This window comes from Microcaecilia unicolor, chromosome 1 (assembly GCF_901765095.1).
Source record: "Microcaecilia unicolor chromosome 1, aMicUni1.1, whole genome shotgun sequence".
Lineage (NCBI taxonomy): Eukaryota > Metazoa > Chordata > Amphibia > Gymnophiona > Siphonopidae > Microcaecilia > Microcaecilia unicolor.
In genome coordinates, this window is record NC_044031.1 from 512,024,647 (window position 1) to 512,049,415 (window position 24,769).

Here is a 24,769-nt window from a genome sequence, read left to right on the forward strand (position 1 = left end):
TATTTAAAATGCTGAGTTAGCAATTCCATCCTTAGGAGTCTGAACAGCGGCAAATAAACATTAATGAATGCATAATAAGGTATCTGAATCCAACTTGGTGCCAAGCTACAAAAGGCATTAAAGTCATTAGGATGTGGAAGCTTTATTATTCCTTTTTGGAGAAGTAAGTTAATTTTATTAATGCTGAAAAATGCAAAGAAAGCACACTGAGCATGCCCAACAAATGCCAGCATGAACTAAGGACAAGAAACCAAAAATACTCAAAATGATCAGGAACATCAGATCACCTTTTTGGTCGAAGGCGGGTAAACAAACCAATCTGTGGCCACACCCCTGTGCTCTCTAGTTACTTGTGTTGTTTTGGGAAGAATTATAGTTGAACCATCACCAAGGCATTGTGCCTCATTTACACACTTTTTTTCCAAGAAATTTACTGAGTAACTAAACATTTAGAGGCCCTTTTACTAAGTGGCGCTACAAGTGGCCTGCGCTATGACTAGTTAGCATGGCCTCAATGTGCGGGAAACCCATGCACTAGCATAATTTGTACTGAAGTAGAAATAGCGATTGATGCTTCACCAGGACTTTTGGTGCATCTGCTTCCCAATTAGCACATGGCCATTAGCGTGTGACCCCCTACTGACACCTATTTTCTAGGAAGTAAGGGCTCCAGTGCTAACCACATACTAATCGGTTAGTGCACGATTAGTGCTGGGCACACCTACTCTCTGCCCTCAAACGTGCCCCCAGCACTAAAAACTAAAAAGTAATTTTTTGGCACATGGGAACTGGGCAAAAATTTGAAAACTGCCACGGGATGCCTGAGTGCACCCAGCAGTAGTAGATTTTAACCTGCAGTAAGCACGCTTTAGCGTTTACTGCAGCTTAGTAAAGGACCCCTTAGGGAGGAAGTTTATCAATGTGTGCCACTGTTAAGATGGGTTATTTTACCTCTAACTCATGCCATTTTAGCACAGGTCCCAATTTATGCAATGAGACCTAATAACCAATTTTAACAGTAGTCCATATTGATAGTTCATATTGATCATTCCCCCCCCCCCCCCCCTTAGCTGGGTACATTCCTTAGGCTGAAATTGCCCTCCCTTTAGCCAAATGTGTGTGCACTGTGAGTGAATCTTAAACACAGAAGTACAGAACATGATGGCAGATAGGTGCCTTATGGCCTATGTAGTCTGACTCAGGGTCAATGTTCAAAAGCACTTATGTGGCCAACATCAGATGCTGGCCACCTAAGTGTTTTTGTTTACATTTTTTGCCGCTGTAAACAGATACCTTTATATAGTTCAAGATATATGGCTGTTAATTTTTCCATGTATCGGTAGGAAGAGCTGAAACATTCTGCGAGCTTGGCCTAAAATTATGCAGATATCTACAATATTTATTTATTTGGTTTATTTACCGCCTTTTTGAAGGAATTCACTCTAGGCAGTGTGCAGCAAGAATAAGTCAAACGTAAGCAATAGACAATTACAGCAGTAAAAATATTCAAATTACAATGTCAAGTATGGCATAGAGGGGGGATAATCGAACGGGGGCGCCCATCTCTAAGGACGGCCCCGTAAAGGGGCGGGGCAACCCGTATTATCGAAACAAGATGGACGTCCATCTTTCGTTTCAATAATACATTCGGGGACGCCCAAATCATGAAATTTAGGTCGACCTTACAGATGGCGTCCCCAGTTCTCGGCAATAATGGAAAGCGAGGACGCCCATCTCAGAAACGAACAAATCCAAGCCATTTGGTTGTGGGAGGAACCAGCATTCGTAGTGCACTGGTCCCACTAACTGAATGGAAAAAGCCCTTCCCTTACCGATCTGGAAAGGAACGGGCATGCACGAAGGAAATTGCATGCAAATGAGCTGCTCGCTGTTAGCTCATTTGCACATGATTTCCTTCCTAAGGAGGGCAAGCAATGGCAGTTGAGGACGTTCAAAATGTGGATGTTTCTTTGAGAAGGACATCCATGCCTTTGCTATGCCTCTTGCACCCTCTTTATTTATTTGGATTTTGGATCACAAGTAGCAGCAGTGGGATTTGAACCGGCCAACTCTAGATTGCAAGACCAGTGCTCTAACCACTAGGCCACTTCTCTACTCTACTGTACTCTACTCCCTTGAAATTTTGGCCATCCCTGTGGGGGGCAGTTAAGGACGTCCATGCCTTCGTTATGCCTCCACTGACACACACATACCCACCCCCCAGAGACCTGCATACTGCCCCCCCCCCCCCCCACACACACACACAGGGATGGCCAAATTTCAAGGGAGTGGAGTGAAGAAGAGGCAGAGTGGCCTAGTGGTTAGAGCATTAGTCTTGCAATCCAGAGGTGGCCGGTTCAAATCCCACTGCTGCTACTTGTGATCCAAAATTCAAATAAATAAATAAAGAGGGTGTCAGAGACATAGCAAAGGCATGGATGTCCTTCCCACAGTATGTACCTGGGATGATTTTATGAAGTCTACTGCAGTGGCCCCTAGGGTGCCTGGTTGGTGCCCTGGCATGTGAGGGGGACAAGTGCACTACGAATGCTGGCTCCTCCCACGACCAAAGGGCTTGGATTTAGTCGTTTCTGAGATGGGCGTCCTTGTTTTCCATTATCGCCGAAAATCAGAAACGACCAAGTCTAGAGACGACCATCTCTAAGGACGACCTAAATTTCAAGATTTGGGCATCACCGACCTTATTATCGAAACGAAAGATTGATGTCCATCTTGTTTCGATAATATGGGTTTCCCCGCCCCTCCATCAGGACGTTTTCCGAGGACGTTCTCAGCAAAACTTGTGCGTCCCTTTCGAATATGCGCCTCTATTTGTCCTAGTGTGTTTTGTATTTTTTGGGTTATGGGTGGGAATTGTCCTCTCTGGTGTAGTGGGAATTGTCCAGATGGAAATTGGTGGGTGGGAACTGACTAGAACCCGCTATTCTATAAACCACGCTTAAAGTTAGGCGTAATGCTTATGCCCAGGAACCATGACTATATTTAGGCATGGCCATTTGCACCAATGGAAAAGTGGTGCAAATGTTCACACTTAAATTAGGCATGGATCCCACATTTTTCTATAATTATGCGCATAACTGAAAGAAAATCCCACGATCCAGCATGAGCTTCCCATTTCCATGCCCCCTCTTTTTGACTTGTGTGTAAAATTTAGGGGTGAATACTGCACCTAAATTTACATGCATACATTTTAATTCTAATTAGTGACAAAAATTTGCTTGTTAAAAATACATTTCTTAGTTCTATTTAGCTTGTTATTCAATTAAATTGTGCAGTTAATTTTTAGCTTTAATTTATAAAATTCGGGGGGTATATGCATGTAAATGCTAATATTCTATGACATATGTGTACAAATGGCGCCTAATTTTAACACCCTTTTATAGAATTAGTGTGTATATGATTTTCAAAAAATTGACTAAATGTAAATTGGTGTAGGAACTTCGGAACTGAAAGTGTAACTGGGGGCACAGCTTGGATCTCACCAAACAAAAAAGCATTCTGCTGCCCCTAGAATGGGATGGGAAGGAAGAGAGAAGGTGCTAGATGGGGGGGGGGGGGGGGGGAGGGATTTGGAGGAGGGAGGCAAGAGGAAATGCTGGACATGTAGGGGCCACCAGAAGCCCTAGCACCGGCCCTGCCAGGGAGCTGTCTCCGGAGTAACCCCCGCACGCCGGAATGTATTCCCTGAACAGCTTCACTATCTCTACTTTAGGAAGCAGGTGAAACCTTGGCTCTTCAACCAGGCTGCATATGAGTGGAGTGAGTGGCCTAGTGGTTAGGGTGGTGGACTTTGGTTTTGGGGAACTGAGTTCAATTCCCACTTCAGGCACAGGCAGCTCCTTGTGACTCTGGGCAAGTCACTTAACTCTCCATTGCCCCAGGTATAAATAAGTACCTGTATACAGTTATGTAAACCGCATTGAGCCTGCCATGAGTGGGAAAGTGCGGGGTACAAATGTAACAAAAATAAAATATATTTATCTATCCATACACTAGCTGAGATAATATTCAAGCACCTTTTTGACCTCATGTACAACTTTCTTTAAATTAGTCCCCTTGTTTTCTAACTCCTGTTACTCTGTCTTATCTATATGTTCTATCTTTGCTTACGCCCTACGCTGTCTATTAAAATACTTTATTTCATAATGTGTTGACACTGTCTAGTATACTATCGTGCTTATTTTCAAAGGAGAAGGGCGCCCATCTTCCGACACAAAACGGGAGATGGGGTCCTTCTCCTAAGGTCGCTCAAATCGGAATAATCGAAAGCTGATTTTGGGCGTCCTCAACTGCTTTCCGTCGTGGGGACGACCAAAGTTCAAGGGGGCGTGTCGGCAGTGTACTGAAGGCGGGACGGGGGTGTGGTTAACAGATGGGCATCCTTGGCCGATAATGGAAAAAAGAAGGGCGTCCCTCACGATCATTTGGCCAACTTTACTTGGTCCATTTTTTTTTCACGACCAAGCATCAAAAAGGCACCTTTTTGTGCCTTGGTTATAAGAAAAACAGGACCAGGTAAAGTCGTCCAAGTGCTCGTCAGGGACGCCCTTTTTTTTCCCATTATGGGTCGAGGACGTCCATGTGTTAGGCACGCCCAAGTCCCGCCTTCACTATGCCTCTGACACACCCTCGTGAACTTTGGTCTGACACACCCCGTGAACTTTGGTCATCCCTGGGCTAACACAGAATCTACATGTTAAAAGAATCCTCTCTATGATTACAAAAGATAAACATACACCATCACCTAGTTAAAAAAGAGAGAGAGAGAGACTACAGATCAGAAACACATACCTTGACAAAAAATGAAAATGAAATCCTGTTAGATATTCCTTAGCCAGCAAATAGGCTGCAGGGGAGGCAGGAACAGTAGCTTAGAAGTCATCAGCCTTCCTTCCTGCTTGTCCCTGTAGCTATGAATCATGAAGCTTTCAGCTCAGGTACCAGGGCAGTTCTGGAAAAAAATATTGGGGATGCCCTGGCACCAACAGCACCATAATGCTAACACCTACGATCACGTCAACATGGATTTTTCTTTTAATGTGTATTAATGCACTTTAGAAATAATGGCTTGAGTTTGTCATTCTACAAGAAAATCATGCTTAAATTGTGTTGCAGGATGAATATCTTCAACAACTACAGGTTGTCCGTCAACCCTGGATTCTGCCTAGTGACTCAGAAAGTGATGTGGTGGAGGTAGAGCAAAAGAAATGTAGGTATACATTTCAATATCTCTGAAAATTGCTTTGCTTTTGATTATATTGATAAGACATATTAGACTGAAAATATAAACCTTAGAATGAGTACTATAGACTTACTCCCTACTTTTCCATGGTTTCATGGCTGTTGCAGCTGCCATTGTATAGGCTACTTTATTTTTTGCATAATAAACTACTGCACGGGGTCATGGCAGCCATTTTGGACCCCAAACAAAACCTGTGTGGGAGAAGAGAGGGACAACTGAGCTACCTATTCAGACCCCCAGTAGGTCCTGGAAGAGAGTCAGGGTGTGAAACAAAGGGGGAGCTGTGGTGGGGAAGGTTGGCTTGCACTCAGCGGTGGGGTCACAGATGGGGCAGGCTTTTCAGTATGGGGGGATGTTAGGGGTGAACAGGCGTATTGAGTGGTAGTGGAGGGGTACTCAGATGTGCTGGGGTGTTGGGGGAAATGTACAAGAGGGAAACTATTGAGGGGAATGCACCACTGTGCCAGCTCTATATTTCTCTGTGGGTCTACTTCACATTACATAAAGTGGCAGATAGCACGAGTGGGTACTCATGGTACCCACATAGTAAGTACCAGCCCTGGGCAGTAATTGCAGGACAGATGCTGGGCTCACCCCTTGCATTTACTCCACAGGCTTGCACTTACTGTGCACTAGTTTTTGCAACTGGTGATAGTAAGTGCAAAACCTTACCACGTTTTAGTAAAAGAGCCCATAAAAGAATAAAAACTAATGTTGCAGATGTTTCTACAAAAAGCTAAATAGGTGCTGAAATGACTGGAAGAGCTAGTAGGAGATCTGGCATATTTCCTGAGGCTATTTTTGAGTTCATTTTTTTTTTTTTTACATACATACAACAGATGAACATAAGAATAGCAATATTGGGTCAGACTGATGGTCCATCTAGCACAATATTTTGCTTCCGTCAGTGGCCAATCTAGGTATCAGGCAGAATCCCCAAGAATACAAAGGTTCCATTCTACTGAACCCAGGGATAAGTAGTGTCTCTCTCTCTCTCTCTCTCTCTCTCTCTCTCTCTCTCTCTCTCTCTCTCTCTCTCTCTCTCTCTCTCTCTCTCTCTCTCTCTCTCTCTCTCTCTCTCTATATATATATATATATATATATATATATATATATATATATCTATATCGATATAGATATAATCTATATCGATATAGATATATATATATATCTATATCGATATAGATATGTTGTACATACAAAGGGGTTATTTTTAATTCTCCCCTAGAAGGATGTTCAGGCATCCACCAGTCTTTCCATGATAACATGTTCTGACATTCCTGAAGCTTCATACTGTGGCCCTTAATTCTGAAAAAATATAATCCAGTCTCATATATTTAATTCTAGATTTTTAATCAACAACCTGCAATGTTCACATGTACTTTTAAATCACCCTAATGAAAATTTCCCCATAAGGCCCTATTAAGATATTTTGTGTCAAAGAAAAAAAGACTCAGTAATTTTACCCCGTGTGTCATACTTTGTCCCCAGTGTTCTGCGTAGTGAAAGTTATTATAGACAGAGTATCCATTCCATTAGCAATAATACTCCATCTTCAAGACTATAGTTTATAAGAAATGTTACTTATGACATGTCAACTTCATGATTAGTATGCATATGAAATGCAGTGTGATAGGAAAAAAATAGTGCCATTTGTGTCCTAATATATTTTTAAACCATACCTTGTCAAGTTTTCAAAGACAAGTTTGACATAGTAAAGTAAAGCTATACGATATGCTTTTTAACTCCCCCAAAACAGTCATTGGTTCAGATGTCACTTGCAATTTTCATTAGTTTTGTCATGTTTAAAGTTCTAAATTTCAGACAAGCTGTAAAGGCCATGATGTCATGTAGATGCTTCCATTTGAATGACTATCTAACAAAGTGCTTAGTTAAATCAGATAAGCCTATTTACCTTTTTAAGAAAATGGCTTAAAACGTTTTTCAAAGAAAACATACTGCATTGTTCCAAATTATGTATTTGAAATAGTACTGTAAATATCATACAAACATCTGTACACATTTCAGAACACAGAGCTACGGGAACATAATTTTCACACAACTGGGGAAAATCTTGAAAACCTGCCAATAATGATCAGTTTTCTTAGGAATATTTTGAGCACAGATTATTAATTCTAGTGATTATATATTTTTATGGCCAATATTAGCAGCCAAAAAAAGTCTACTTTACTATTAAATACCACCATCTTCATTGTATGTATTAACAGTTGACTGTGGCCTGGACTATACAAATGTTCCCTTTAATCAAGTATCTTTTCCTAAATCCATGGATTCCTCGCCCTCTGCTCTATAAGTATCCACTGATGTACTAGATCTCTATCTCATTTTCTCATTGAGGTCCAATCTAAACATAAGCAGGAGTAGTAATCCTAGCTCTAGAATACAGGTATCTTGACTTTGTCTTCTAAAGAAAGATAATCTGTTTGATAACCACCCAAATGAATAAAGGTAGATACATCTCTTGAAAAGATGTAAACCTTGACACCTGTTCACAGTCTACAGAGCTCCTACATCAATCATTTGAAAAGGAGAGGCTAATGTAACCAATATTGATCAAATTCAACTTTTGGGACAATGTGGGGCCACAGATTTACAAAGCTTCCTGCAAAATATTTTGCTTGCATAATTTTGAAATAATAAATCTTCCAAAGAATGCAGTGGATAGTTCTCCAAGCCATTTACCTAGGCAAGTAAGAGTTTAAATTTAAAGGTGGGTTTTAAAACATGGATACTGGAATTGAGACGTCCAGGTCAGGACATCTCAAGTTCCACTAGTATTTTAGACAATGATCTGCTGACAAGGATCTTTTCCTTAAATGCATGCAGGAATAGGTGTGTATGTGCAGCCAAAGCAACAGGAAGAAACCTCTACAATGTATATAGCAACCTAATTCGCATTGATGATAGCCTTGGCTGCTTCTCCTTCTTTTGAGCATCTTCGCTCCTTTGTGTGTGTGTGCCAGCTACACAAGGCAAATGTCAGTATCTACAATATCAACAGAGGCAGCTCAGCAACATACATATCTTTGTGCCAGCATATACATGAGTTTGTATGTATTTTAGAACAATGACGTGTAGGTGCCAGTACATAGACCTGTCCGATTAAAGGGACTAAACTTACTCCCCTGTTTACTAAGCCGCGCAGCAATGCCGACACAGCCCATTCAAACTGAATGGGCTTTGTTGGCATTAGCGCATGACAGCCGCTGGTGCGGCTTTGTAAACAGGGGGATTAATATGTAGGAACCATCAATCAATACACACTAAATAGCTCCCAGTAAATGAACAATTAAATGAAGTCTGTCATCAGTATAATATACTTATGATTTCACTTTTGGGGGAGAGGAACGGGGACAACAACCACTGGGGGATTAAGGAGGTATCATGCCTTAACACCCCCCCCCCCCCCCCCCCCCATGGACAGCTGCTCAATCAGAGCATTTTCTGTAACCAGGACATTCCTGAAACAGGTCTAAATAAGAAAGAACTTCCTTTTAGACATGGATGTTTCTTCCCTTCAGTAATCGCTATTGGACATCCAGATTTCAGGCCCTTCCTAGCCCCTCCCAGAACATGCCCCCTTGCTATTTGGATTACTGCAGTGTTGAATGCCCTTATTCTGCTTTTGCAGAATTAGGATTTGGATGTTTCAAGCACATGGATGTCCATTTCAGCCTTTTGAACATAAGAATAGCCATACTGGGTCAGACCAATGGTCCATCTAGCCCAGTATCCTGCTTCTAACAGTGGCCAATCCAGGTCACAAGTACCTGGCAAAAACCCAATTAGTAGCAACATTCCATGGTACCAATCCCGGGGCAAGTGGTGGCTTCCCCCTTGTCCGTCTCAATAACAGACTTTTCCACCTTGGACTTGTCCAAACTTTTTAAAACCCAGGTACGCTAACCGCTGTTACCACATCCTCCGGCAGTGGGTTCCAGAGTTTAGCAATTTCAATTTCATTGAGGGTCTCCCAGTCTTTGTACTTTTTGAAAGAGTGAAAAATTGATTCACTTCTACCCGTTCTACACACTCAGAGTTTTATAAACCTCAGTCATATCCCCCATAAGCCATCTCTTTTCCAAGCTGAAGAGCGCTAACATCTTTAGCCTTTCCTCATATGGGAAGAGTTCCATCCCCTTTGTTATTTTGGTTGCTCTTCTTTGAACCTTTTCTATCCCTCTGCCTGTCGGCGTACCTCAGGGTTCTGTTCTTGGTCCCCTCCTCTTTTCTATCTACACTTCTTCCCTTGGTTCATTAATCTCATCCCATGGCTTTTCCTACCATCTCTATGCTGATTACTCCCAAATCTACCTTTCTACCCCTGATATCTCACCTTGCATCCAAACCAAAGTTTCAGCGTGCTTGTCTGACATTGCTGTCTGGATGTCTCAACGCCACCTGAAATTAAATATGACCAAAACCGAGCTTCTCATTTTCCCCCCCAAACCCACCTCCCCGCTCCCCCCGTTTTCTATTTCTGTTGATGGCTCTCTCATTCTCCCTGTCTCCTCAGCTTGAAACCTTGGGGTCATCTTTGACTCTTCTCTCTCCTTCTCTGCTCATATCCAGCAGATTGCCAAGACCTGTCGTTTCTTTCTTTACAACATCCGTAAAATCCGCCCCTTTCTTTCCGAGCACTCTACCAAAACCCTCATCCACACCCTTGTCACCTCTCGTTTAGACTACTGCAATCTGCTTCTTGCTGGCCTCCCACTTAGTCACCTCTCCCCTCTCCAGTCGGTTCAAAACTCCGCTGCCCGTCTCATCTTCCGCCAGGGTCGCTTTACTCATACTACCCCTCTCCTCAAAACCCTTCACTGGCTCCCTATCCGTTTTCGCATCCTGTTCAAACTTCTTCTACTAACCTATAAATGTACTCACTCTGCTGCTCCCCAGTATCTCTCCACACTTGTCCTTCCCTACACCCCTTCCCGTGCACTCCGCTCCATGGATAAATCCTTCTTATCTGTTCCCTTCTCCACTACTGCCAACTCCAGACTTCGCGCCTTTTGTCTCGCTGCACCCTACGCCTGGAATAAACTTCCTGAGCCCCTACGTCTTGCCCCATCCTTGGCCACCTTTAAATCTAGACTGAAAGCCCACCTCTTTAACATTGCTTTTGACTCGTAACCACTCGCCTCCACCTACCCTCCTCTCTTCCTTCCCGTTCACATTAATTGATTTGATTTGCTTACTTTATTTATTTTTTGTCTATTAGATTGTAAGCTCTTTGAGCAGGGACTGTCTTTCTTCTATGTTTGTGCAGCGCTGCGTATGCCTTGTAGCGCTATAGAAATGCTAAATAGTAGTAGTAGAAGTAGTTCTAATTCTGCTATATCTTTTTTGAGATATGGCAACCAGAATTGAAGGCAGTGCTCAAGGTGAGGTTGCACCATGGAGCGATACAGAGGCATATAATATTCTTGGTCTTACTTTGCATCCTTTTCCTAATAATTCCTAGCATCCTGCTCTCTTTTTTGGCTGCCACTGCACACTTGGGCAGAAGATTTCAGCATATTTTCTACAATGACACCTAGATCATTTTCTTGAGTGCTGACTCCTAAGGTGGACCCTAGCATCAGGTAACTATGATTTGGATTATTCTTCCCAATGTGCATCACTTTGCATTTGTCCACATTAAACTTTATCAGCCTTTTGGATGCACAGTCCTCCAGTTTCCTAAGGTCTTCCTGCAATTTTTCACAATCCACGTGTGTTTTGACAACTTTGAATAGTTTTATGTCATTTGCAAATTTAATCACCTCACTCATCGTCCCATTTTCCAGATCATTTGCTTTGAAAATGAGTGTCATAGTTATAAATGTAAGGGAGGCATATGCATGGGCGGGGATCTCTCTTAAACTCCTTTCAGAATATTGTAAGCTATGTGGGCCCCTGCTGCTTTTAGGGTTACACTTGTATTATTTAATGGTACCAGGTGCCATTATAGAGCAGGTTCCTACCATGCATCCTCTGGGCACCTAAATAAAGGTGCCCAATCATAGAATTTCCTCTTTTGAATGGTGTGGGAAGGATAAATAGAGAGTGGTTGTTTAATGTTTCTGGTGTCATATAAGGTTATGGGATATTCTATGAAACTAACAGCAGATTTAAAACACACTGGAAACATTTTTTTTTAAATCAGTGTACAATCAAGTTAAGGAAGATCTTGTCAGTGGATGTTGTCAAGGCATTTAGTATAGCAGGGTTTAAAAGGGGTTTGGAAATGTACCTGGTAAATAATCATTAGCCATGTAGACTTGGGAAAGCCACCACTTAACACTTGAATGAACATCAAGAAACAGATCTTAGGGACCAGCCAGGTATTTTTTAGAGACCTGGATTGGCCTCTTTCAGAGACAAAATGCTGGGCTCAATGGACCAAAGATCTGACCCAGCATGGTCATGTCATGTTCTAACTAGGCACACTAAATAGATAATAAAGGGGAAATGGGAACCACAAATCGCAAGAGTAAGTAAATTGAAATACGTGTCCCCAAATGGTATAAATAGACAGGAAGCTGTCAAAACTGAATAGTATTTTGAAGGAAAAATGGCCTCAAAGAGCTCATGGATAAAAGATTATCTATAGAGCTGAATCAGATCAAATAGATCCTCTCTTCCTCATTGGCACGTGAAAAAAAACCTTCAACGATAAGAGTCTAAACCACAACATTATATAGATGGTGAAACATACATTGCTAATGCTACTGCAATATTACATTGACTCTATCCCTTGTAGAATTTTTAAGCTTCCAGCTAAGCAATAAGTTGAATGTGCTTCGATACGAACAACAGCACTTATCTTTGTAACTTATGCTGACAGGCTTGTCCTATGTCCACTGCACGAATCCGTGTGCAACAAGCAGTAGCGTAGGAAGGGGGGGCAGGAGGGGCAGTCCGCCCCGGGTGCACGCGCTTGGGGGGGTGCCGGCCCCGCTGGTTCTCTGCTCCCTCTGCCCCGGAACAGGTTACTTCCTGTTCCGGGGCAGAGAGAGCAGGGAACCAGCGGGGCCGACGCAGCTCCGAGTGACGTGCACTTGGGGCGGATCGGCCCTCCCGCAGGTAAGAATGCGGTCTGGGGGGGGGTTCGCTCCGGAGGGGGGGTGCGCCACAGAGGGGGGGGGGTCACGCCTTGCTGCACTGGGGGGGGGGGGCGCAGCGGCGACCCGCCCCGGGTGCCATTAGTCCTCGCTACGGCACTGGCAACAAGTGCACTATCTGCTGCTGCGGCAGTTTAAATAATCACACCCCAAGCCGACGATGACCAGTGTTCTGTTTTTGCTGCATCAGATTCTTGGAGGTTGAAGTACTGCTCTAATCAGTCAGACAGCGACCATAGACTGTCTGACTGATTAAAGCAGCTCCATGTGTAAATTTTAGGCACAGCTTATAGAATACATGGAAATCGAAGCATGTTCTATTTATTTATTTATTACATTTGTACCCCGCGCTTTCCCGCTCATCGCAGGCTCAATGCGGCTTACATAGTAACAAGAGAATACAATCTATAGTATCAAAATCAACAAAGGAGGTATGTGATAGGACAAATAAGCATGAAGTAAATGGGATAAAAGAGGTATGAGTGAAAGGATAGGGATAGGTAAGGAGGTGGAGCGATAAAGGAGAAATTGAGGAAGAGCATGGAGGGTAAGAAGGTTGGTAGGAGATAATATCTGAGTCATTATTATTAATGATTAGATGAACCGGTAAAGTAGATGGGTTGCTTATGTTTGCTTATGTTTGCTTATAGCAATGTGTATAACTTAAATGGTTAACTAGCCATTCAGCTCCTTGAACTGGATGTTAGCAAGCACTAATTGGCATTAATTAAGATTTACACACAGAACTCGCTAAGTGTATTCTGTAACGTGGTGCACGTAAATTCTAAGTTGCATAGTTGAAAAGGGGGTGCGATCATGGGTGTTTCTAAAATCTATACGTCTTGTTATAGAATATGCCTGCTCTGCACCTAATTTAGGCATCGGGATTTATGCCATGTAAAAAATGGCATAAATGGCCGCGACTAAATTTGGTCATGTGGAGAGGCGCTCAGCGTATTGTATATACCGCACAGAAATTTAAGCCTATTCTATAAAATGTAGACATACTTTAGAGAATACGCCTAGGTGTATTTCTTTCCACGCAGATTTTTCAGATGCCATGTATAGAATCTAGCCCTTTTTGGCTATGTTTAAAATGGTTTAATTGTACAGGCATAGTTCTAATCTGCATAACACCACAATATTCAAACACTGCTTTTGTATTTGAGTATCAGGATATTTTGTATGGGCTTAGAAGTATGTGAATAGCTTTTATGCTAGGTATACTACTAAAAATTGACCCCTTTGTACTTTTTTGCCTTCTTTCAGCCTGATAATTAAATATAGCGCTAAGGTTTTATTAAAGAAATTTGTGCATACCAAGAATTTGGTACTTTGTCTGGATAACATCACATCTGCTTTCAGTGTAATCAAAGAAGGATGTGCAAAATTACTATTAAAACTTCTATATAAAACTTTGCTAGTAGTAAATGTGGTAAATTTGTATAAAGTACATTTCCTCCGGGATGTCTTCCTGGATGAATGAACTAGAAAGTAAACAACTTAAACAGGCTGTGATGCAGACTTCCTGGTAAACATCATTTTCCAGATGTGGAAACAGCCAAATCTAGATCTCTGCCACTCCCTTGAATAACAAAGGCCAAGTTTAGAAAAGCTGTGGCCAAAGATGTTTTGAAAGAAAATGGACTCAAGTCCTCAATTAGGCCTCTTCTTCAATACTTTTTACTTTCTGGGCTGTCTTTGAATGTAGATATTAGCTACAAAATAAATGAGGAAGAGAACATAGGCAGTCGGTGGCCCAACTGTTTGGGGAGGCTAAAGGGGGCGGGGTTAGGGGTGGGGCCAGGGCTTACATCTATAATTGTCTAACAACACAGAAAAAAAATAAGTAAAAATAAGTCACAATTAATACCTTTTATTAAATTTAGATATTAAATATGTATCATATATCAAAGAATAAAGTGGTTGCTCAAAGCATGTATTAACCACAATTGCTCAACTGCAAAACACTGTGCACAAATTTGTGCAAAAACACACTCATAAACCTTACTGTACCGTAACATTGGGCAGACCCTAATAAACCAATATACCACCCATAAGGAAAATGCAGACCGTCAACAATATGAAACAAGGGATCATAATATCACAATTCTCATGTAAAGCCACAAAACACCCTTTTAGGGTGGAAAGTGTTCACAATGAGATCCTTTTATAAACAACTATATGTAGATCCTTCAAGAGGTAGTGTGTCATGATTTAGGCTCTAAAACCCTTTCTGATGATTTGGTGCCACCTCAGTAAGGCCAATACACAATTTCTCCACTGCAAAACACTATACATAAACTTGTGCAAAAACACACTCATAACCTTACCAAACCATAACAGTACTAATTCCAAGGACAGGACGAGCTACAACCTTATGCATGGAAAGGCAGCACTGTAATTAAACCGGGCTCTAAAACACCAGTGCACAACCTAGTGAAACAAAAAAAAAAAACCCCAAAAGGGCTGAAATACTACACGCTAGCAGAATACTGCACCTTGATCACACATGAAAAACACATGACACAACAGATATGAAGGCAAAATACTGAACTGGAAAGTTACCTCAAGAAGTCAGACTCAGCACGCAGCAATACTAGAAAAATTGAAACTTACATGCAAAACATCACAAATGCATATTTCCAAAAGCTGACATATTCCAGTTAATAAATTCTGAATAAAATACTTTTTTCTACCTTTGTTGTCTGATCATTTAGTTTTTCTATTCGCTTTGGTCCCAGTGTCTTCTGTTTTATGCAGTGTCTTCTTTCCATTTGATATTTTTTTCTCTCACCATGTCCACCATCCTCCTGTGTCCTGTCTACCATCTGTAGCCCTGTCCCTATCCTTTCTCCACTTTAAACATCTGCCCTCAAAGTGTTTCAATCCAGCCCTTAAATTCAGCCATTTTCCCTCCATCCATATCCAGCATTTCTCCTCACTCCCTTCTGTCCCTGGATCCACAATCTCCCTCTTTTTCTCTTTCCCCTCTAGTGTATATCTATCCCTCCCTCTCATCCATCCCCATGTACAACCTCTCTTCCCTCCTTCTTCTCTCCCACTGCCCATATCACTCTCAGTATCTCCTTTCCTTGCACCCTGGGCCCAACATCTATCTCTTTCTTCCTCTTCCTTCCCCTTATAGCATCCCTCCCATCCCCATACAGCATCTCTCTCTCTCTGTCTCCCTCCCTCCCACATCCATGTTCAACATTTCCCCTTTTCTCTTGCTGTGCATCTGTCCCTCCGTCCTCCTTCACATCCAGCATTTCTCCCTCTCTCTCCCCCCAGCATTTCCCACCTCCCTCTCTCACCTCTATCAGCCAGCATGCTGCCTCGGTCCCTGACTCCCTAAAGCATTCTTATCTTCACCCGTACCCGTACCCGTCAGCGCTGCCTCACTGCCTGCCATTCATTTTCACAGGCAGCTCTGTTCCCGCTCCCCTTTGCCGCGTCCACTCCTCCAGCTCTCTCTGATGCACTTCCTGTTAAACAGGAAGTGCATCAGAGAGAGCCGGAGGACGCGGCAAAGGGGGGAGCGAGGCTGCCTGTGTGATGAATGGCAGGTGGCGCTGACAGGTACGAGTGAAGGCAAGCAAATTGCGAGGGGATGTTGGGTGGGCCCTGGCGGGGGGGGGGGGGTTGGGGTTACGTGCGGGGGGGGGGGGGGCAAGGAGAGGTGCCGGTCGAGGAGAGCAGGAAGGACGGTGGGAGAGCTCCCTGGCTGCTGCGGAAGCCCTGCATTTGTGAGGGCAGCAGCCAGGGGAACGTCAAGATTGCCTCCTCAAGCCTCTTATACGGGGCGCCTATGGAAGAGAACCTCAAAAAATAAATAAAAACAGAAAACAAGAGGATTCTCTATAAAACCAAACATGAGCAGTAAGTTGGACATTTTCAAAATAAGGAGGAAAAAGCCTCAAGAAGCTCCCAGCTTAAAGCCATGGGAGCCTCCTTAGCCCTGTCAAGTTGTGAATGGTGTTTAAATTTTTGGCCATTTGACCCTGATGCAGCTAGATGAAACACTGGCCACCGCTGGTCACGGTCTGCTTATTGGAGGAAGGAAAGACTCTACTGCTAAGTATTGCTAGCTGGTTAATTTGTTTTGAAGAACTGTAGGAAAATTTTGCTCTCACAATATTGTAATCATTTTTAAGGAGGTTTTTTGCCGAGGATGAAGCAGTCCTGCTCCCGTGGCTTTAAGCTCGGAGCTTCTTGAGGCTTGTTTCTCCTTATTTTGAAAATGTCCACCTACTGCTCATGTTTGGTATTAGAGAATCCTCTTGTTTTCTGTATTTGTCTTTGAATGTACTCATCATTGTCCCCTATATCTGGTTCAGGAGACCATGATTCTCTTTGCTGCTGGATGTTGCTCTATGTAGCCTACGTTTCCCATTTTCTTCTAAAAACCTACAGCTGCTTTAACCCTGCTTTCTGTTACTTGCAATGCTGACTGAAAAAGAAAATCTTCATAAAATCACCCTCATGTATGAATATTGAACTATATGGCCAGAAGCACATAACGTATTTTTAATCATTGCTGTATGTTAGTGGCATGTGTTTCTGTGTGAAAATTAAATGGATGCACATTGTTTCCAACCAAGATCCTTGGAATGCTGCCTTTTAATATGGCAAGGATTATTGTTTTCAGTGTATTTGGATTTTCTTTCTTATACTTTAAATTCCATGCTCAAAGTAATTTAGAAGTCAGGTACAGTAGGCATTGCTCTTCCTTAGAGGGCTTACAGACTTAAGGGTAATTTTTGAGGACATTTCTGTGCCTATCCCCTTTGTATAATCTGGCGCCTAAATTTACTCAGTTTGAGATGCTATCTGAGGTACAGACAGTTGTGTTGTACTGCTCTGTCTTCTTACTTGTTCTATACAGTTTTAAACGTTGGTTGTGTTTGTTATCCACAATAATGACATTCACATTATTTGTGGTTTGTGGGTCTTCTTACCAAGGATATATGACTCCTGATGCAAGCACCGTTTGCCGAAAAACAGCCGTGTCGAGTCAGTTTTATGAATGAAATTGAGACTCTACCAATAACCCTCGCATGAGTTTGAACTTTTGGTATCCTTGTTTTCCTTGACCTCACTGCCTTTTTTTTCCTGTTGTTACATGTCCATGAGGTTTTGTTTCTCCTCTTTGTTCGCCTACATTTCAGTGCAATTTGCACACTTAAATTATAGAATGCTAAATGTACACTTTATAGGTGCACACTCAATTCTATTCTATAAATTATTATTATTATTATTTGTAGCATTTGTATCCCACATTTTCCCACCAATTTGCAGGCTAAATGTGGCTCACATTTGCCGGAACATTTCCATGTAACAGGTTTACAAATGGTATTGCGTTAGGGTGTATACATACATGGTAACATATAAGGAACAGAATATATATGGAACATCTCATGGTGTCAGTATATACAATTTGCAAACATATTTGGTAAGGGAGAATACATTATGGTATTGTAAGAACATCCCTGAATAATAGATTGTAACATACATTAGATCATCAACTATAGGGAGACCCTATTCGACATAAGGTTTAAAGTGATGTTGCTTGATCATCAGTTTTAGAGAGGGTAAGCAGTCAGGCGATAGTAGTTCGGTCTTGTATAGATCGTGTATAAAGTTAATATTTAGTAGTTAAGATGGATGTTTGCAACTCAATTAGGTGTAAATGCAAGGAGGGGAGGAGCATGGGTGGGACCAAAATAATACTGTAAATTAGACATAAAGTGCCACATTTATGTGTACACCTACTATTGACATGGGGTAAGTGAGCTTGCCTCAATGTAGATGCCTACCTATGCTAGTGTTCCATAATGGAAACTGGGCACCCAGATCGTTATAAAAGTATTGCTCAGTGTGCTGCATTTAGGTGCCTAACTTGTGGCATCCAATTATGGAATTGCCTCCATTATGGGTATTTTTGAAAATCTACTACTGTAGCTGTGTAAAATTATGCACATGGTGGCATTCAGGGTGTGAAGCTTGAAAATGTCCATGTTATGTCATTTATGGTAATTGTCACGAAATACCTAGTCACTTGCCTGGGGTTACCCCGTGGCCACTTAGAGGGTCTATCTCTAGCACAGCTCAGGTCTGCCTGCCTGCACCTGCCGCTTGTGCTCTACACTAGTATCCTCCTCCCACCGACTGGGTCACACTCTCCAATTATCCCCAGTGATTTCTAGGCTACTGGAGCCACACTCCCAGTGGTCCCACAGTTCCCAGAAAACACTCGCAGACCTACCTCACAGACCACCAGGATTCTTTCAGTCCAGACAGGCAGAATGAACAAACAAATGTGTTTATTCTCAGAACTTGGAACAATGGACCAAAAATGTGCAAACAATAACAAATAACTGAAAAACTGATCAATTAGAAAACGAACTAAACATTTGCATACTTCCTAGAAAGTACCTGGGGAGATCAGGACATATCAAATCTGTTTGTTTTTTTTAATAGGGCTTCAGCAAAGATCTCTCTCTCTCTCTCTGTCTCTCTCTCAACAGTCAGCATCTGCTGGGTAATTTCAAACTCCAGGCCAATCAGAGTCCAGAACAGTTGAGTTTCAAATAAAAACTGGTTACATCACTACAGGCACTTCCTATTATCTGTGTGCCAACTAAAAGAAAGAGAAGCCAGTCCTCTGTAACAGCTTTAAGCATAAACATGCACCATCTGCTGGCCACAGGAGAAATACACTTCAGACATATTTAAGACAGGAAAATATCCAGTACATTTTACAGGCTTAAGACATACTGGGCCCCTTTTACCAAGCTGTGTCAAAAGGGGGCCAGTGCTCTTCTTTGGCATCTGACAGATGTTTCTTAGAGACTCAGGGGTTCTTTTACTAAGCTGCGTTAAGTGCTAGCTCGTTCTTAATGCAGCTTAAAATGGCTTATCGTAGGACACAGACTTATTTGGAGGTAGTCTAATAACAAAAGTGGATACTTTTTGCATTAAAGAGTTTTGATAAAATCAGGCCTTTACATGATATGAGTACTTTTTGTAAATTATAGAAAGACATGCTTTTTTTAAATCAAAACTTCCTGGCTTTTATTTTTCATATAATAACAGAATCTTCTTTATTTTACAGGTTCATGATGCTTTTGAAAACATTTGGAAATGAACACATGAAAACTGATAGCCCAAATTCTAATCTACAAATTTGTTTTATTGGTTTATACTTATGAATAATGACTTTTAAAATTTTGCCATATGAGCAGTACTTCAAAGGAATTCCTGTAGCATGTAGAAGCTGAACTGAAATTTACTGATCACCTAAGTACTGGAACTAGTGCAATTATAAGTATACAGTGGTAACTAACTTTTATAAAGAATAGTGTCTGCAATATTTTTTCCTAAGTTTTCCCTTCACCATGTGACTGACCTTTGATATATTTGTCTGCCTGATCAAAACAACTTCACCCAGCCCCTCGATGCTGCAAGATGCTTGCATCGCATTGCCGGCAGTGAGATGCACCGAGATCTTTTGCACCACAGAATTAAAGGTGTTTGTGTTTTATCTTCTCTAAGGTTTTTTACAACTTATATTTTTATAAACTTCCAACCATTTTTAGATTATGAAAAAATATGAGTACTTACCAGCTTGTGCCAACATGTATCATTACAGGTTTTGAAATAGTAAGCAGTTCATACATACCTATGTCTGTATTTCTTAGATATATGCATACACCTCTACTCTGACACATGCATTTCATGGGACAGTAATCTTAAAGATCCAGAAAGGACGAATCACCGGGCATTCAATCTGTGAATCACAAGTAGAAATCAGATGATTTTTCGGCCTGTGAAATAATTCTGTATGCTATTTCAGTCTCTCAGCTGTTATGAGTATACTCAATCCATTCTCAGCCACTGTTCCCCTTCTGATGTGCTCGTCAGGCTGAGCAGCTTGCTGTGTGCTGATAAAATGGGGTACAGAGGACATGCTAAAAATGGGCAAGGAAATGAGGTGACAACTTGATATTGAGAAAAGTCAATGAAGAATCAATAGTAGGTTCAGTAACAAGGAAGAGAAGGGAGGGCTAGATTGAAGCCCATGCATATTATTGGGACAAAAAATGACAAACAGCCTCACCCAAGAACCCCTGTTCTTCTGTTATTCTTCCATGCTTTCTTAATTCTTTAACTGTTTTGGCCTTCACTATTTCCACTTGAAGACTATGATACTTCTAGTCCAAAAATTGTTCACGTAGAGGCCCTTTTACAAAGTGGCGGTAAGCCCTATGTGGGCTTACCGCTCGCTAAAAGGGAAGTACTGCCAGGCTAGCGCATGCGCCATTTTCAGCACTGCAAAAATATTTCAACTTTTTGTAGTGCCGGTGTGTATCCAGCAGTAATCGGGCACTGTCCAGTTATTGCCAGGTTAGTGCGGGAGCCGTTATCACCACCTCAATGGGTGGCGGTAAGCGCTACCCCAGTAATGGCTTGCCACACGGCCATTTCTTTAAGAAAACGCAAACCTGCTTTTACCTGCTGCGGTAAAAGGGGACCGCGGCGCGCTTCAAACATACACGCCAATGCCAGCACAGCCCCCTTTTTGCTGCAGCTTCATAAAAGGACCCTGTACTCTTGGGTTTCCTACCAATAAGGGAATGGCTTATTATGTGTAGTTCATTGCTCCTCCTTGTTTTCTAGTGCAGCTTTGCTTGCATATTTACCAGTAATGACTAGAAATTGTTCCCTGTTTTTTTTTATGCAAGCACCACTTCTTAGAGTATGACTGTCTAGGCAGAATGGGGGACAAGTATGCAGGGATGTGCTGCTGGTCAATTAAAATTGGTTCTATGTTGGGTCTGGCTGCAGACTGTGTGAGCAAAGTGTAGGGATAGAGCTAGTGCAAACTCAGGGGCCCTTTTACTAAGGCGCATAGGCGCCTATGCGCATCCAATGCATGCCAACTTGGAACTACCGCCCGGCTACTGCATGGTGCTTACCTGGCAGTAATCGTCAGTTTATGTGTGCTGGCCGCTTACTGCCTGGTTAGCGCATGAGACCTTACCACTAAGTCAGTGGGTGGTGGTAAGGTCTGAGGCCAAAAATGGACGCGCTGGTTCCAATTTTGTCGCGCATCCATTTTTGGCCACAAAAAAGGCCTTTTTTCCCAGACATGCTGAAAAAATGACAACCTAGTGACCAGATCCAGGTCCTATGATTGCAAGGTTCCAGAAGGATCCCTAATGTGTGGCCCATGGTCCTGGATCATAATTATAATGATCAATGTCTCGTTTATATACCACCGTATCCCCACAGTTTACAAATTCAAAACTAATAATCTAATAGCTCCTGCAGGTCATCACATACAAGCATCAACATAAAAATGTCATTGGTGTAAGAAAGTAAGAGCTCATTCGTCCCCGTCTTAATAGAGCCCAGAAATGGCAAACAGATTAAAAAGGAGCAGGGACAATGGAAAGCCCTGAGGTACACTGCAAACTGGAGTCCAGAATTGGGAAATCTTATTGTTTTTATGAATACAAAGACTTTGGTCAATTGAAAACTGAACCTATTAAATCGATCATACTTAGCCTCTCCAATAACAACATGATCGATAGAATTGAAAGCAGCAAAAATGTCGAACTACAATAAAAACATCTGTCTGCCTAAACATAGGAGTACGAGCAAGTAGCAATGTCTTCCTGCTAAGAGCTGGTCTAAAACCAAATTGTGAAGAGTGTAAGCATGAAAATCTGTCAAGATACTGGCAAATTGGCTACTAACATAGGTTTCAATTAATTTAGTAAAATGAGGTATGCTCGCAACAGGGCGACAGCTACCAGGCAATGCCAGATCTAAGCCAGAAGCCTTAGGTGTATGGGTAAAATGTTATTTGGTCCATATCTATGGGCAATGTACCCATCTTCATCAAAACATTCACAGCAGAAGATATCCAAGTAATGGAAGCTGAACGTATAGATATAAACAAATCTGTACAAATATCCATGATACAGTGAGAACAAGACAATGTTGGGGGGCTAAGGGGAGGGGGTGTTTTAGAAAATAGTAGGGAGAACATCTCTGGATAGTTGCAAATGAAGGTTCTGGAGCCCTGTTTCTGACTGAGCTGGAGGAAACTTGAATCAATAGAAAAAAAAATTTGAATGGAAACCTTTTAGTAACAGTTCAAGATGTACTTGCTAGAGTTTAGGCCCTGCACCCAGACCTCCTCACATACCATCTCCACCCCCTCACATTCTCTTCCACTATTCACCTCCCTTTCTCTTCCTTGAATATATTTCCCCTATGATTGTTTCCTTCACCCTTATGGCTTCCTTTTGTCCCTAATTCCTTTCCCTAGTGCCTTCAGGCTGGGAAAGGGCTGTCGTCCATCCAATCCTGAAGGACACAGCTAAGAATTCCTGGGATGTGATCAATTATAGACCTATTTCAAATCCTTGCTATTAGCAAAGTTGGTGGAAAAGCTAGTATTCCCACAGTTGGTTGATTTGTGGAGGCAAAGGGGGCTGTTAGCCCATATCAATCAGGCTTTTGATCAGGTCATGGGATGGAGACCCCACTGACTCTTTTGTTATCTAATATTAGAGCCAGGATAGATGGGGGTAACATGGCCTTTGTGATTTCTTTAGTCTTGACATTAGTGTTTGATGTTTTGGATCATCGGGTTTTGTTAAGAAGGTCAGCTGACTTGTGATTGAAGGGCCAAGTGTTGTCGTGTTTTACCTCTTTTCTTATTGCATGGACATTCCTTGTTCAGGATAGTGGAGAACATTCTAGCATCTACAAGATTATCAGTGGGGTCCCCCGAAGCTCCTCCTTGACACTTGTTTTATTTAATCTATTTCTGTCTCCATTAATTAGGCAAATTTAGACTACGCCAGTTGAGGTCTACATATATGTAGACAATATTTTGTTGGTAAGCTATTGCGCCCCATGCTTGCTGGATTTGATTCCAGCTGGTTAACACAAAATGGAATGATTCTGAATGTGGATAAATCTAAAGCTTGCTAGCTAGTGGGTCATTTGGTACGACCCTTAAAGATGCTGTGTATTTTAGAAAGCTGCATTACCATTTGTGATTCTTTTCATTATTTGGGGGTCATTTTAGACTCCCAATTAAGATTTGAGCAACACATTTCTTGGGTGGTCCATTCAGTCTTTTATGCTTTGCAGAGACTTAGATTAGCTCGTCCATATTTTGACAATGCCACTCTTCATGTTTTTTTTGCATGCATTTGTTATCTCCAAATTGGATTATGGTAATCTGGTCTACTTGGGCAGAATGCTGGTATTTGATTGTTGGGAGTTGTGGGTTGGCGGGTGCATGTTACACCTTTATATGTGCAGTACTATTGGCTGCGCATGGAGTTTCAACTACTATTTAAAATATTGCTTTTGACACACAAGGCATTGTATGAAGGCAAGCTGCCTTATCTTGCCTCATTGCTACAGTTGTAGTCTCCGCAGTCCTTGTGTTCTGCTAATTCTGTCTTATTGATCCTTCCTGGGACTTGTCAGGCACGTCTTGTAGATACATGCAACAGTGCCTTTTTTTTGGCAAGCCCAATATTTATAGAATAGTCTCCCTAAAGATTTGTGAGAAAAAATTGTTTTTTACAATTTAAATCCAAACTTAAAATGTATTTATTTTCTCAAGCGTGAGTGGGTGGCATCCAGGAATGATCTGGTTTGGGTACCTGAATTTGATGTAGGATGTTTAGCTGTATCTTAAATCTGTTAATTGATGATTGTGGCTGTACGTATGATTTGTTTCGACTTTTCTGTCTTACATGACTTCTTTTCTACTTTCTGAATTAATATGTAAACCACTCTGGTCATTTTGAAGAGTGGGATATCAGGTGTTGTAAACTATTAAACTATTTTCTACACTGCTCCCCACTGGTGGGAGGTTCCTTATCACAATAGATGTGTTGCAGGGAGCACATTGGGACAAAAAAGCAACTCTTCATCACCATAAGCTGATGTCAGGGTGCACATTGGACTACTGCAATGGCTCTTCTTCAGCTTAGCCTTGTAGGACGGATCTATCGCAAAAAACACTAGTGGCTCCTTCTGCTCTGCAGCTCAGTGACAAGATGATGGACCACATCAATGGCTTCTCTTTCCCCTTACCATTCCTCCAGTTTTCATGAATCGTCCAAAAGAGATGTGCTTTCATTTGAAATTACATGGGAAATGAGAGCAATACGTCCCATGTCATTTCATGTTGTTTATACCCTGAAACAGGAAAAAAACAAAACATTTTTTGTGTGTCATCAGTGGTGTTCACCATTGCTCAATGTGCATTATTTATCAGTAGGTGCACTGTTGAAGAATAGTGCATATTATTGCATAATACAGGGCACTACTGTGCAAC

The 24,769-nt window shown here is 41.9% G+C and overlaps 1 protein-coding gene across 1 annotated transcript in view; it reads left to right on the forward strand.

The window, feature by feature from the left end:
* C1H8orf34 (chromosome 1 C8orf34 homolog) overlaps positions 1-20,626 on the forward strand; it is a 397,204-nt gene extending 376,578 nt beyond the window's left edge. Inside the window, exons 13-14 of the mRNA XM_030190169.1 lie at positions 5,137-5,230; positions 19,508-20,626. Coding sequence (XP_030046029.1) covers positions 5,137-5,230; positions 19,508-19,515 — 102 coding nt within the window. The 3' untranslated portion in view covers positions 19,516-20,626. The remainder of the gene's footprint in view (positions 1-5,136; positions 5,231-19,507) is intronic.
* Positions 20,627-24,769: the final 4,143 nt, after the last annotated feature.